Here is a 16100-nt window from a genome sequence, read left to right as displayed (position 1 = left end):
AGTACAAAATTCTCTACTGATGATTTTCTATATATCTTTTTTGCCAGAGTTCCAAATCCCTACATAAATGGTAAAGTTCAGTCTGCCTGCAGTCACTAGGGGGAGCTAAGGAGCTGACTACACGCTATTAAAAGGGGTGGTCTGAGATTTGTACATTGATGGCCTCTCCTTAGGATGGGTAATCAATTTGTGATTGGTGGAGGTCCGTCTCTCGGCACCCCCGCTGATCAGCTGTTCGAAGAGACTGCGTCGCTTGGGTGAGCATCGCGGCCTCCTCACAGTCTTACAAGCACAGCGCTGTACGTTGTATAGTGGCTGTTTTTGAATGGTTTGTTATGTTCAGTGATCCACTGAACATCACTTCCTCAACAGTCCTCAGGAGGTTTGGCAGCTCCATCCAAAAGGATTGAACGGGTACCGGCAGCATTGACTCCCCCCCCCCCCCCCCCCTTGTGTGTCTGCCCTTACGGACGTGGTGCCCACAAACGCACAACACCAAAAGGTGAGCATACTTCATCCACTTCCCTAAGCTGATTACCGTTGCTTACTACCCCATGAGCGCCTCTCCCTATTCTCTCTCTTGCCATAAGTGGCTGTTCTTGGCATTGCAGCACAGGCCCATTTACTTGAATGTCTGCCCCTAGGCCATGTGACCAATGAACGTGACGTCACTGACCTAGAAAGAGGCCGTGGTCTCTTCAAACAGCGGATTTGTGGGGGTGTTGGGAGTCAGACCCCCACTAATCTGATATTGGTGACCTGTCCTAAAGATAGGCCATTAATAGATTTTAACGTGAATATAAATATTTTATTTTATCTTTTAGTCTGAGATCCATCCTACATATAGTGAATAACTTATTTTAATTTATTGGAGGTGAGGTCACAAGACTTTTTCCCTGTGTATTAACTGACCACTGAAACGGTGATCCCCCATTGCCCGGCAGGTTTAATCATTTCGTGGTTTGGTCTGGTGTCTGATTCATGTAGAGGTTTGGCCTTGGGGGTCTGAATTAATTTAAAGGGGTTATCCAGTAATTATTAATGATGACCTATCCTCAGGATAGGCTAGCAATATCAGATTGGCGGGGGTCCGACAGCACCGTGGCCTCTTCCTAGGCCATGTGACGTGACCGTACATCGGTCACATGGCCTAGTCGCAGCTCAGCTCCACTGAAGTGAATGGGGATGTGCTGCAATACCAAACACAGCCACTATACAGGCGGCTCCCTGTAACAGATGATAGGTGGGGGTGCCGGGACCTCCCCTCCGATGTGATAATGATGACTTATCCTGAGCATCAAAACTTTGGTATGAAGTCCAGCACTTTATACTCCTGTGTCCCCCTCGTACGCTGTGTGGGGGAGATTTATCAAACTGGTTTAAAGTAGAACTGGCTTAGTTGCCCATAGCAACCAATCAGATTACATCTTTCATTTTCCAAAGGGGCTGTGAAAAATGAAAGGTGGAATCTGATTGGCTGCTAGTGCCGACTAAACCAGTTCTGCTTTACACCAGTTTGATAAATCTTCCCCCGTGTGTTCTAATGACCATCTCTGTGTCATCAGGTAAAAATTACACGGCAGCTAATCTCCTAAATAGAATTTTTCGATATACACCTTTATTAAACAAGACGAGATCCTCCACCTTCCTTCTCCACTGTTTGACTTGTGATTAACTTGGCCCTTGTTCCTACAATATTGGGCAGGAAGGTGGAAACAGAGATAATATGCATTGTAGATATCCAGAACTGAAAAGGAAACCACCAGGCAGAGGTAGCAGTCATCACCAGGCCCCTTTACCACATAAGATGACTGTGGTATTACAAATGGCACATGGCAGGTGAGGGACCTGCTACAGGTAGGGTTGCCACCCGTACGGGAATGACCCGGACAGTCCGGGTTTGTAATCCTGTGCCCGGGTACAAGCCTTTCTCGGACCTGGGCACAGGAGACTTGCACACCTGACAGCTGGCGCTGAGCGGCGGCGGCGGGTGTCAGTCAGCGGAGGCGGCCAATGAGGTGTCAGCAGCGGGGACAATCAGCGGTCACTGCGGACACTCCCTCCCTCCTTGAAATGTTTTCTTTTACTATTGTTCCTTCTTGTGTTTCCTTTTACCCTACTGTCCTCTCTGATATCCTGTCTGCTTGGCCCGTTCCTCAGTTACAGCTTGCGCTCCACAGCTGGACCCACTTCCGGCCTGTGGAACGCAACTTCCGGCCCCGATGCGTTCCACCCGTGTTCGGGTTTGGCTTGAGGAAAAGGTGGCAACCCTAGCTACAGGTTCAGTTTTGGGTTCCAGAAGGGTCCCAGAAGCTTCTGAATCCATACATACAAATGCTGCTCAGGACGGGTTAGTCAGCTGTCAGAATACAGAGAAAGCTGCATAATTATGCATTGTGCAAGGTCACGACAGGGCCAGCACTGCAGATTGGAGAGTAATAGTCCTCCTACACGGGTCGATTGGCCCCTAAGCTTATTTTACATGCAGCAATTATCATCAGACTGGAGACAAACAACCAGTAACTCTACAGTTTTCACGTGTCAGCAGCAGATCTCCTGCGTGCACACTGCTGCAGACAGATGCCACCAAACTATGATATTCCCTGAGGAACAAAAACCAGGTGCTTGTCGGCCAGATGATCGGGGGCAACAATCGTTGGTTTCTAATGATAGAAAAGGGTTCTAGCCCCTTCCTGCCGAGGCTGGTTTCAGCCTTTATGATACAGCAACTGTGTTCTTTTTTTCCTCCCCATAACTTTTTTCTTTTTTTAAAGGTTTGTTTTCTGGGAGACACCAGTCTGCGATCCCACGACGAGGCAGGGCTCCGGGTGGTCACATCATCCCCAGGCTGCCCCAGATCCTGCTCTTGCAATGTCAGCGCTGGGTCACGTGGATTCCAGTTCTGTGACCCGGGCGTGATGGCGTCGATGCCAGGTCACGTGACACGCTGGTCCAATTGGATTCGGCACCAACCCTGCTTATCCTGGCCATTAGCCGTTGCCTGTGTTTGGTGTTCTCTTCCTGATCTTCACTAACGATATCTGAAGGATATTTCTGACCCCGACCTGGCTTGTATTTCTGACTACGTTTGTGGGTTCTGATTTGGCTTCTGACGTGCTCTCCTGGTTTTGGACTTCAGCATGGTATTGACTCCCCTCCTCTGATCCGGTATTTCTGACTTTGGCTTCTGACTTGACCCTGTCTTGCTTAATGATTTGTACCCTGACGTGACATCCATTGTTTTGACCCGGCTAGCCTGATTACTAATTCTGGTATTCTGAGTGGCATGATGGCATCTGCCCCTTGTCTGTCCCTTGTGCCTTTCACTATGTTTAATGTTTTTTCCTCGTCCTTTTCCCTTTAAGCCCCAGCGGGTAGTTAAGCAGGAACTGTCACCCGGTTGTGGTCTGCCATGTAGGGCGGTCGTGCAAATAGGTGGGGACAGTGGTGCGGAATGATCTAGGGCTCTCTGTTCCCTACCCATGACATAACGACTATCAACGTAACGCTGTCAGGCATCCTGATAGGCTCTGCCTCTGGCAGGGCCTGATGGGTGTACTAAGATGGCTGACCTATGAGCCATTGTTAGACCCCCAGCTTCCATAGTATCCCATCGCCACCACACAATCTCGTTGCTGAGGGAGGAAGAAGAGGGGAAAGGTTGAGGTGACAGAGGTAGCCCCCTCCACTTAGATGCTATGATCACTATTGACTGCATTGTCTGAAGCCAGGATCGGAATTATCTCAAATCCTGACCATTGGAGCTGTAATGTAACCCATCGAATCATAGTGCTCTATATGTACCGAGGATGGCGGAAGGTACTTCCTGACAGCACCAGAGATGTATTGCAGATGTTAGGAAGGGGTTAATGCTGGTGTAAGTTTTCTCCCGTTTCTCCGGTTTCTCCAGCATCCTAAAAACATGCCGCTAGGAGAAAACAACATTCATAATGGAGACACTGACCTGGATGTAATATTGAATCCGTACCTCGATCTTGTCTGAAATTTTGGAGCATTTCTGGCACAAAATGACAAATTTCTTGTTTTCTCTGCATTCTTGACAAGGGGGTGTGGCTTACTGACAAAGGGGTGGAGTCTAAACCGCCACCTCAGGCCCCATGGTTTTACCCGGGGGGCTCTTATAATTGGCTTTCCATGCAGTTGTCCTCAATGTCTTTATGAGTTGGAGAAATTTAATTACAACCCCCATTGGGCACAGGGACGGATGTGAGTGATCTTTGCTAAAGGATGCATTGAGCACTGCAGCCATTTTGATTAGAAAACTGGAATACAAAAGGATCTTCTTACTTACCGAGAGCCCCTTGACGGATGTCTCCACGTGTCGCTCCATCTACAATGAACTGGGGGTTGCCACATATTTCCTATATAATGATGAGGTAAATCATCTGTTAGTATAAAGACGTGGTCACCGCTGTACATTATAAAGCTGGACAGGATTGTTTGACCCGGAAACCCCTTCCCTTCACAATCGGGGGGCAAACATCTATGGGCAGTATAATCTGAAGTAGTAAAGGTTACCCCTCTCTGACAGCAAGACACCATTAACTAAGGTGTACGAGTATCTTCCCTGGCAGGTCTATAGGACCGGCTATATGTAGTGACCCAGTGGATCACTGCTAAAAGGGTTAATTCTGTGATTCACAGTGAAAGATTTATACTCAGGTTCACCTCTTTAAAATGTTTACGGTGATGTGATCTGTGCACTGCAAATTCCAAAAAAGTTACGCAGTTAAGTTGCCAGGGTGATGGGCTGGTCCCATCCCCCTAGTTAGGGAGTCTTTGCAGAGCAGGCCTATAGTGAGGACGTAGACAAGTAGGCCTAGCCCAGGGGACTTTTATTCCTGAGACTGAAAGTTGCCAGAAGAGCAACTGAACTGAGAGACTACCCCTGAGAGAAGAGGGCAGACATTTTACTGATGGTTGGGAACCAAGACTGTGCTGGACAGTAGGGTAACGCTCGTTTATGGCAAAAGGCCTTACTGGAGGTGAAATGGTTAAATTGCCTCCAGTGCCCTGAGACGCACCCATCTAAGCTCTGAACCCCGCAGACCGGGAATTGCAGAAAGTGTTAATGGGAATGGAATTGCAAAGTGTTTCTAGAGAGAGACTCTGGGAGGATTACCCCCATCATTGCCATCTCCTATAACCAACCTTTGGGAAACGCCTGTTGGAATATACAGTACAGACCAAAAGTTTGGACACACGTTCTCATTCAAAGAGTTTTCTTTATTTTCATGACTATGAAGGCATCAAAACTATGAATTAACACATGTGGAATTATATACATAACAAACAAGTGTGAAACAACTGAAAATATGTCATATTCTAGGTTCTTCAAAGTAGCCACCTTTTGCTTTGATTACTGCTTTGCACACTCTTGGCATTCTCTTGATGAGCTTCAAGAGGTAGTCCCCTGAAATGGTCTTCCAACAGTCTTGAAGGAGTTCCCAGAGATGCTTAGCACTTGTTGGCCCTTTTGCCTTCACTCTGCGGTCCAGCTCACCCCAAACCATCTCGATTGGGTTCAGGTCCGGTGACTGTGGAGGCCAGGTCATCTGGCGCAGCACCCCATCACTCTCCTTCATGGTCAAATAGCCCTTACTTTCGAAGTTTTCCCAATTTTTCGGCTGACTGACTGACCTTCATTTCTTAAAGTAATGATGGCCACTCATTTTTCTTTACTTAGCTGCTTTTTTCTTGCCATAATACAAATTCTAACAGTCTATTCAGTAGGACTATCAGCTGTGTATCCACCTGACTTCTCCTCAACGCAACTGATGATCCAAACCCCATTTATAAGGCAAGAAATCCCACTTATTAAACCTGACAGGGCACACCTGTGAAGTGAAAACCATTTCAGGGGACTACCTCTTGAAGCTCATCAAGAGAATGCCAAGAGTGTGCAAAGCAGTAGTCAAAGCAAAAGGTGGCTACTTTGAAGAACCTAGAATATGACATATTTTCAGTTGTTTCACACTTGTTTGTTATGTATATAATTCCACATGTGTTAATTCAAAGTTTTAATGCCTTCAGTGTGAATCTACAATTTCCATAGTCATGAAAATAAAGAAAACTCTTTGAATGAGAAGGTGTGTCCAAACTTTTGGTCTGTACTGTACTTCAGAACTGTGCCTAGTATTGCTTTATGTGCTGCAACTCTTTGACTCTACCAACTATCCGTCCGCTGTCCTGCCCATCTGCCTAGCCACCCGACATCAAAGGCACCCTTGCTGCCACCAGGCAGGAGCCCTCACAAGTCTAGGGTGTGCCCCTGAGGGGAAGAAAGGTTGTGCCCCTCTATACGTTGCACATCTGGCCCGTGGAGAGCTGGAGAAGGGTTGCCACTGTGAGGGCTACAACCACCCTCAGAGCCTCCACCACCACCACTCCCATCCTCTCCATTCCCTTACCTCCCCCGCCAGCCAGCACACTACGTATATAAAGTCAGCTTCCAGCTCCATTATCAATAAGTCATTCGCCACTATCAGCCCGCCATTGGATGGATGGCATTTAGACGGTGGACATTGGTGGTTTAGTCACCCTCGCTATGATGGAAATCATCTTTCCATGTAACGACTTCCTGGTGAGTTTGTGGTTATTAGGAACAGCCAAGGTAAAGAAGCAGAAATGTAGTGTTAAGCATGGAGGAGGGACAAGGTCTACAAGCTGTAGCCACAGATCACACTTGCAGGCCGGCAGCCATCACGTCTTTACCAATTTTTTTCCTGCTTCCTCTGGTGTGTTCCTTTCCCATTTTGAGCAGGACAAGTGACTTCAGGTCTCGTTTGCTCACATTGACTTAAAGGGGAGCTCTCACCTCACCTGACGTGTCTGCTTTAGTTTTCTTATCATTCTGTCTTGTCCCATTCCTCTATTATTACTGCTAGAAGCTATAAATGAATTACTAGCAGTTTTCAAGGAAGGTGCAGCTGGGTGTTACCAGTTGGGGAGGTCTTTCTGCACAGTTTGAGATTATCCATTCAGTGCTGCCAGTGTCAGACTGTGCAGGGACACACACCCAGTTGGATCTTCCTTGCAAACTGCTAGTAATTCATCCATAACTTCTAGCAGGAATAATTTTAAATTCTAAATCTGATTAACTCATTCTTTTCCAGGAGAGACGTGTCACTGGACTTAACTGGGAGCAGCTGCCGCCTGTCCCTGTATCTGGATGCTGTTTTCTCAATGATAAATCACAGCCAGTTTCTGGTGAAATAATTGCAACCTTTGGACTTTCTGAGTTTCCGGTAAAGCGATGTGTTAGTCCCGTCTGTTTTACATTATATTACAATATATTAACCCTTAAGCTCACCATACGCATTAGAATGCACTCATTCGCCTGACAGCTACCATTCCTGACCCCCCTCCCCCCCACACTTGGCTCAGCCGAGCATGCATGTGTTTTCAGTGGGGATTAGAGCTGCTCCAATGCATCTATAATAATAAAAATAAAAAAATAGACAACTTTGCAAATAATCTTGATTCATTTGTGTCCTCGGCCGTTGTGATTAATTTTTTGTTCATTTTGATAAATTTGGTGCAATCAGTGAAGTTTTCACCGTCTTTTAAAAATATCACATTATTGAGAAATCTCCCCCAAAGTGGCTAAAATCCACGATAAACTTGTACAATTTTTGGTACAGTTTCCGGCAGAATTCTGCTACATTTCTGCCAATTCCGATTCCAGTTTTCCAGATGCCCCCACCATTTTATAGGAGGCATCAACATAGCAATAAAATTGCATGCACATTTTGGAGATCAAATTTTTCAAATTTTAAATTTCACATTTTTGGGTACAGATGATCGATTTATAGTCAGTGATGACATGTCATCGCCAATCATTGGTAGTTTACATGAGAAAACTATTAGACACTCGCCCTGATCCGTGCAGAAAACTCAAGAGGCAAGGGGAAAAGACGTTTTGTTAAGGGATAAACGGCTTAAAGAGACAGTACGGCCAAGATAAGACAGCATTAGAGATAATGAGGAGGAGAGATAAGGCACTGGATAATTATCCTTCACAGAGCAGTGGGGAGACTATCGGATTACATTTCATAATTAGTGGGATTTATTTACTGAGCGCATAATGTCACAGCCCTCGCTGACACGTCATCCTATGTAAAGTGACATCCTGCAGTCATGCTTGAGCCGTTAGATGCTGCGCCACATCACCACTACTCATCGGGCCTTTATGGGAATGAATGATCGTTAGTACGATCATTTGTCCACATAGAGTCTCATTGTTTCTTGGCAGCACGATAGTCATTTTGTGCTGCATAAATAACATGAGGACCCGGCGAATGAGCGGAGGAAAGGCGGCAAATTTACACCCGCCGATTATTGGGACTGAGCATTTCATGAAGAGGGAGTACCATCCTTCTAATGACTTGGATACTACAGTCACTACTGACCGTGGCATCTGAGGGGTTATGTGTGGTTCCCCCTTCACCTTCGGCTTAATTAGAGTAGTTGGCACACCTCTAGGGTTGGTCCTGTTGGCTACAAGGTCATGATTCCTCAAAATAAATGTAAACATTAAAGGGGTGTGCGCAAATCAATAGAAGACGCCATAAATGTCCGGTAAGTGCGGGTCCCACCTCTGGAACCCGCTCCTATGTGAAAAGGGGGCTCCAAAGTGAATGGAAAGCTCTATTCTTTCCTATGGGACTTCCGAAAATAGCCGAGTGATCGCCCTGGCTTATTTTCGGAGGTCTTGTAGCAGTGAATAGAGAGCAAGCTCCCTGGACGGTACATTATGTCGCAGCACATCCCTGGTTCCCTCTGCAGAAGGACCTCACAGAATATCTCCGTTGTTCTGTTTGCTGCCAAGAAGCCTTCCTGATCAAGTCACTGGATGCAGAAATCTACCAACCACATCCCAAAAACACCCAGAATGAGAGCTGAATGACCGCCATACTGTCACATTAGCCCCGTAGACGCCACCTGAGCGCGCTATAAATGCCAATCACGGATCTGCAGAATACACTGGCCATGGGCGTTCTGCATTTTCCAGTTGTGCACGTCCCGCGCTGTGTTACAAGTACCTATTCTTGTCTGCAAAATGGATCAGTATAAGACATGTTCTATGTTTTTGCAGGACGGTGAAACGGACATATGGATGAGGTGGATGCACGTGGTGTGCTCTCCACATTTTTTTCAGCCCCATTAAAATGATTGGGTCAGAATCCGATCCTCAAAACATGCGAATCAGATGCAGACCAAAAATATGGTCGTGAGCATGATACCTTAAAGAGGATCTGTCACCTCTCCAGACATATCGGTTTTAGTAACTACTAGCATTGTCCATGTAATGACAATCCTGGAGCATCTATTCTTATCACTCTATGTTGTGCCATTCCTCAGTTATTTCTATTAGAAGGTTATAAATGAGTTGCCAGCAGCTTGTAGTAAAGGTACATCTAGGTGTAAGGCCTCTTTCACACGGGCGTTGCGGGAAAATGTGCGATTTTTCTGCGCGAGTGCAAAACATTGTAATGCTTTTTGCACTCGCGTGAGAAAAATCGTGCATGTTTGGTAACCAAACCCGAACTTCTTCACAGAAGTTCGGGCTTGGGATCGGTGTTCTGTAGATTGTATTATTTTCCCTTATAACATGGTTATAAGGGAAAATAATAGCATTCTGAATACAGAATGCATAGTAAAATAGCGCTGGAGGGGTTAAAAAAATAATAATAATAAGTTAACTCACCTTAATCCACTGGATAGCGCAGCCCGGCTTCTCTTCTGTCTTCATCTTTGCTGTGTGCAGGAAAAGGACCTGTGGTGACGTCACTCTGGTCATCACATGGTCCGTCACATGATCTTTTACCATGGTGATGGATCATGTGATGACCGGAGTGACGTCACCACAGGTCCTGTTGCTCCACACAGCTAAGATGAAGACAGAAGGAGATGCCGGCAGCGCGATCAAGTGGATTAAGGTGCGTTAAATTATTATTTATTTATTTTTTAACCCCTCCAGCGCTATTTTACTATGCATTCTGTATTCAGAATGCTATTATTTTCCCTTATAACCATGTTATAAGGGAAAATAATAATGATCGGGTCCCCATCCCGATCGTCTCCTAGCAACCGTGTTTAAAAAATCGCACCGCATCCGCACTTGCTTGCGATTTTCACGCAACCCCATTCATTTCTATGGGGCCTGCGTTACGTGAAAAACGCACAAAGAGGAGCATGCTGCGATTTTCACGCAACGCACAAGTGATGCGTGAAAATCACCGCTCGTGTGCACAGCCCCATAGAAATGAATGGGTCAGGATTCAGTGCGGGTGCAATGTGTTCAACTCACGCATCGCATCCGCGCGGAATACTCAGTAGTGTTAAAGGGGCATTATAAGTTAGGGGGGTGTCCCACCCTGAACAGTCTGACACTGGCAGCATTGATTGGACAAAGTCAGACACACCCGCTACTTGTAACACCCAACAGTACCTTTACTGCAGACTGCTGGCAAACTATTTGCAATCTTCTAGCAGGAGTAATAGAGGAATGGCACAACAGAGTCATAAAAATAGATGCTCCAGAATTGTTATTACATGGGAAAGGTGAGTAGTTACTAAAACTGACATATCAAGAGAAGTGACAGGTCCTCTTTAGGCCTTCTGCACACGAACGTGTGCGCCCCGTGGCCGTGCTGCGGGCCGCAATGCACGAACACCGACCGTGGGGCAGCCGCAGCAGAACACGGACCCATTCACTTTAACGGGTCTGCAATCCGGCCGTTCCGCAAAAAGATAGGACATGTTCTATCTTTTTGCAGAACGGGAGTACGGAACGCAACCCCATGGAAGCACTCCGCAGTGCTTCCGTAGGGTTCCGTTCCGCACCATTCCGCATCTCCAGATTTGCAGACCCATTGAAGTGATGCGGGATGCACACGGAACGGTGCCCGTGTATTGCAGATCCGCAAATGTGGTCCGCAATACGACAACGGGACCCCTACGGTTGTGTGCAGGAGGCCTTAAGGATTTTTTTTTTTATTGTAATGGGCCAAAAGGCTTTATATTTACCAAAGAAATTATTGTCTAGAAAAAGAAAAAGAACTGTAAAATGGGGAAATTTGTTCTGCCCCACACTCCACAATTCTGTCTTAAAAAAGTGGCATACTTTCATCTGGGACCCGCGAAATGAAGGAGAGCAGACCGCCCTCCATTCATTTTTATGGGGGTGCTGAAAATGGCCCATCGGCGCACTCGACTATTTTCGGAAGTCCCATACATATGGATGCGGCCAACGCTCCGTTCACTTCTATGGGGCTGACAGACATAGCCAAGCCAGCATTTGACTAGTTTCAGCACTCCCATAGAGAGACATTTTCTTTAAAGAGGACCTGTCCCCTCTCCTGACATCCCTTCTCTCCTAGCGATAAGCCACCAATGTATGAGTTGGACCAACCCCTTTAAAGATGCTCCAAATTAAACACTTGGAGAAAAAATGGCGCTCCACTACTTCATACACAAGTCTATCATCTCTGACCGAAACGCTCTTTAATACATGAGCAGGATCTGATATTAAGACGATGTCTATCCTGAACGCATATTTTGCATATTTATGAATAAAATCATTCTTTGGTCATTACATGACCGAGCGCCGTGGATTTTACAGATCTAAATCTCCCTTATGTATTAAAGACATGCATCACGCGCCTAGCACGTTGTTTGCACCATTTAGTTACATTTGATGCGTTTTTAGGCCTTTTCTGGCCATATTGATTTCTCTCCTTCATTGTTCCCATGTACATTGTCCAAAACATCAAATAAAATTTTGAAGCATCCTCAATCACATCCTACAGGATAGGTCTCCCATCTTTAGATCACCTCCCAAATCACCAAGGTGCTAGTATACATGAGTGCAGGTTTTCTCACCGAGGGTCTCTTCCACACGATTCCGTTGGTTTTTGCAGAGTTTGGTCCTAACTCTTTGTAGCCCAGGGCTGATGGACATGCAGGAAACTGGTCGTCTTTGAAGAGGGTCTGGGACGCCAGACACTGTGCCCGCAGTTCTTCATAGTCCTGGTTTAAATACTTCATCGGGTTCTTGTTCGTACCGAGACCATCAGCTACGGCTCTGTCTTTGGCAACCTTAGCCGCAGCCCCTGACATGATGCCTGCACTCTTGGGTGTCACTCTACAGAATGTTCCTCGCTGGTTATCAGCTATATATAATGGGCCGGGTGCCTGTCAGCCCAGCTCCTGTAGTGCTGGGAGGAGACAGCAAATCTCTCAGCTTATTCACAGGACGGTAAATATGTGCACAAGACAACAGGTCCGACAAGAAAAGTTAATACATAAGAGCTGAAGGTATAAAGAGAGTGGCTTCTTCAAAGTTCCAAGATGATGTTATATGTGACTGGGCCAGGACCACCGGACCATGCTGAGTATACACCGTATAGTCCTGCCTGACCACTATGACTCCAAAATACCAGCTCATGAGAGCAGCAATGAAGACTTGTCAGACCATTCAAAGAGGCTGCAAACTTTCGGGAACCCATTATGTCATTTTGGGTTAACAGGGTGGAGGTCCTCTGTTTAGGGTCATCATTTCTTAGCCAGAGGGCCATAGCACTTATAAAAAGCGTCTCTCTCTCTCCCTCTGGAGGACCTGTCCTGTCCTGCATTACAGACAATCCCCATTGATGTGAAAGGACACAGTGTAATGTTCCATTTCCCCTGTGGTGGCGCTGCAGGAAAACTGAGCATATACTGCCAGGTTTCCCCACAGAAGTGTACAGAAGGTGACAAACCTTCATTATTCCCCTCAGCATCTCGGAGCGGTGTTGCCACCGGCCCAACTCCTGTATTATTGTAGAAATGATAGGAAGGAAAGGAAATTTAGCCTATAAATCAAATCTGGAGCACGACTTATGTAAAAGGGGTTGGCCACTTTCTGGTTATTGTTGACCAATGTGTTTGTGAGATGATTCTATAGCACTTACTAATATAGTCCTTGTTGAAATTCTGCACCAAGTCTTATGAGCTGTCCAAGCAGAGGTTGTGTCCATAAGATGGCCGCTGATGGAGGGTCATGTGATCAGGGAAATCACCTTCATTTCATGGCTCCTCCATTCAAACACACAGCACCTGCACTGAACTCCTAACAGAACAAGTGTAGATGGCAGGTGCAGGGGCTTTGACTGGAGGAGACGTCACATGGAGATGATTTCCCTGGTCACATGACCCTCCATTGGCAGCCATCTTATGGACAGGACCTCTGTGCGGACAGCTCAAAAGACTTTGTAAACAAGGGAGTATACATGATAAAATATAGAAAATGGTGCAGAATTTCAACAAGGACGATATCAGTAAGTGCCATATAATCATCTCACAAACACATTGGTCAACAATTACCAGAAAGTGGCCCACCCCTTTAATACCCAAGTACTTTATTCTAGTTTTAGCTACAAGGACCTTTCAATTCTCCTCATTTTCCATTTCCTTTAGGAAACACCCCTCCCCCCGCGCCATAATGTTTTACACACTGACCAAAATCAGATTGAATTAATTTCAGTTGTGCCCTCGAAATCTGTTTGAACATTCGCCATAAACTAAACAATCTGCAAATAAAGCAGCATATAAACACTTGTTGTTGATCTAAATACCTCAAAAAACACAATGATACTCCAAATAATGGCAACAGGAACATGAGGCTCCAGGAACATAGAGCAGGGGGAACATGGGGCAACCCTGTCTAGTTCCTTTTTGGAGAGGAAAAGTAGCTAATAAGCTAAAGTATATAAAAAAGTAGATAAAAAAAAGGGTGTGCACACCTTCACCTGAGGGCTTTTACACGTCCCCCTCAAAAATACCACTGTTACGAGTGGCCTGTAGGCTAGTTTTAGCATGGCAGAGATATGATCCAAGTAGCCTAGGTGAGGACGAGGCTTCTCCCTGTATGCTCCAGGGATATGTGTGTACACAAGGTCTAGCTTGCTCTCCCCTCATGTTGCAAAGTTTATATGTTAATAGTGTCGGGAGTCTTAAGATTTGCATGTTTTTCTGTGTAGTACAGCTCAGGTAGTTTAGCACTTATTAGTATGTGCGATATTCACATGGTGCAGCACAAGTCAGGTGCTCTGTTTCAGTATTGTCTACTAGTATCCACAGCACCTACACTATGTGCTTAGGCAGTTCACCACCTACTCTGACACCTGATGCACTATGCGTCATTCTATTCCTATTTTTACTCTTATTGGTGCCTGGAGGACCATCTATGTGACTCCATGTGGCTTTAGTTGCCATGATTTTACATAGTTAGGCTCCTTACTTTAAAACAGAGATGAGCAAACTTTTTGAGATTCAGTTTTGACTAAATTTTGACCTGAATCAATTCTACCTGACCCAAGGCTGATCTAATTGCCCTGAAAATTGGTATATAACACCCTCTAGTCTCCAAGGATTCAGATCTTTTTAGGAAGATCTTTTTTCAAATTTTTATGAATTTTTGCTTTTTGTTTGCCTCCTCCTCCCTTCTCTCTAATCTTCCAATGACAGCAATAGCAAATAATGTCAGAGTTAAAAATAATTCAAAAGCAACACCAATATCCCTCAAAAATGCCCATCAGGAATGCAACAGTCCGATGCACTGATGGATCCACATCCAGTGTTCAGCAAGCTCAAAAAAAAACATCACTTGTAAAAGACTATTGGAGTCATTTATCAAACTGGTGTAAAGTAGAACACCACAGCAACCAATCCAATTCCACCTTTCATCTTCCAAAGGAGTTCTCAAAAATGAAAGGTGAGATTCAGTCCCCGCCTATCCCTTGTTTGAACTTGATGGACTTATGTCTTTTTTTAACCCTATTAACTATGCAACTATGTAACTATGAATCTGGTTGCTGTGGGCAACTAATCCAGTTCTACTTTACACCAGTTTAATAAATGTCCCCATATGTATTAGTCGAAATGTTGCACTTTTTGTACATTATTTTTGGATCTATTTAATTAAAGAAACCATTGAAGGATATACTGACGTCAATGTCTTTTTTGGAACCAATGTCAGAATGACACTAACGTACATAGCTATGGGTAAACACATGTTTGAGGGTGTTAATGAACAGCATGTGCGCAGGCTTTTTCATATTCCAAAACTTCCAAAAAATGTCCCTTATTGGGGGCAGAGGGTGTTAAAAATAAATGGTGTTGGAATAAAACAATGACTTGTTGGAACCAACCATCAAAAAATGATCCCTTTATGGGGTCAGAACACCTGCACATATCACACACATGCCAAGAGTCCGCCACACAGCCTGGGCCAGAGCCCAACAAAATTACATTTAGGCGAAAGAGCTGAAGCGCACCATATTTACAACCAGCGAGATTTAAATCTTCCATATCGCAGTGAAACCCTTGCGTGCTTGGCAAGAAAACAAAATTTAGGCAAAGGCGCAAATGTGTGCTACATTTGCAGCCGAACAAGATTAAAATTTTCCATATAGCATCGGAACCATTACGTGCCTGGCCAAGAGTACCAACTCATCATCTGGCCACATCCCAGAAAAAAATCTAATTTAGGCAAAGGTGTGGAAGTGTGCTACATTTGCAGACCAATGGGAGTTAAATTTTCCATATATTAATGGGATCCTTGCACGCCTGGCAAGAAGTCCCAACACCAACACCACCCAGGCCAGAGCACATAAAAATTTAAGTTAGAGCTCATGCACACTACTGTATGTATGTTTTGGTCCGCCAAAAACGGATCCGCAAAAAATACGAATGACGTCCGAGTGCATTCCATATTTTTCAGAACAACAGCTGGCCCCTAATAGAGCAGTTCTATCCTTGTCCGTAATGCAGACAATATTAGGACATGTTCTATTTTTTTGCAGAACGGATATATGGAAACGGAATGTACATGGAGTAACTTCCATTGAAATAAATGGTGAGATTATTCATACCCACAACAGCAATATAAGCATACAGTAAAGAGTGTTATGTGCTTTCAGTGGTATAAAATGGCGCTATTGCTGTAATTTGCTTCTGCTATAATGAAACGCATTTAGTAACACCTAACAGATATAATGCACTGGGAAAAAATGTGCAATTGCACAGCGTTTGCA

At 45.1% G+C, this 16100-nt stretch overlaps 1 protein-coding gene across 1 annotated transcript in view; it reads right to left on the bottom strand.

Annotated features, from left to right (window-relative positions):
• Positions 1 to 12169, bottom strand: part of LOC120999595 (calpain-8-like) — a 79553-nt gene extending 67384 nt beyond the window's left edge. Inside the window, exons 1-2 of the mRNA XM_040430552.1 lie at positions 11908 to 12169; positions 4313 to 4382 (exon numbers count right to left, since the gene is read on the bottom strand). Of these exons, the coding sequence (XP_040286486.1) occupies positions 4313 to 4382; positions 11908 to 12144 (307 nt within the window). The 5' untranslated portion in view covers positions 12145 to 12169. The remainder of the gene's footprint in view (positions 1 to 4312; positions 4383 to 11907) is intronic.
• Positions 12170 to 16100: the final 3931 nt, after the last annotated feature.

Source organism: Bufo bufo, chromosome 4, assembly GCF_905171765.1.
Source record: "Bufo bufo chromosome 4, aBufBuf1.1, whole genome shotgun sequence".
Lineage (NCBI taxonomy): Eukaryota > Metazoa > Chordata > Amphibia > Anura > Bufonidae > Bufo > Bufo bufo.
This window is presented reverse-complemented; position numbering and strand designations above follow the sequence as displayed.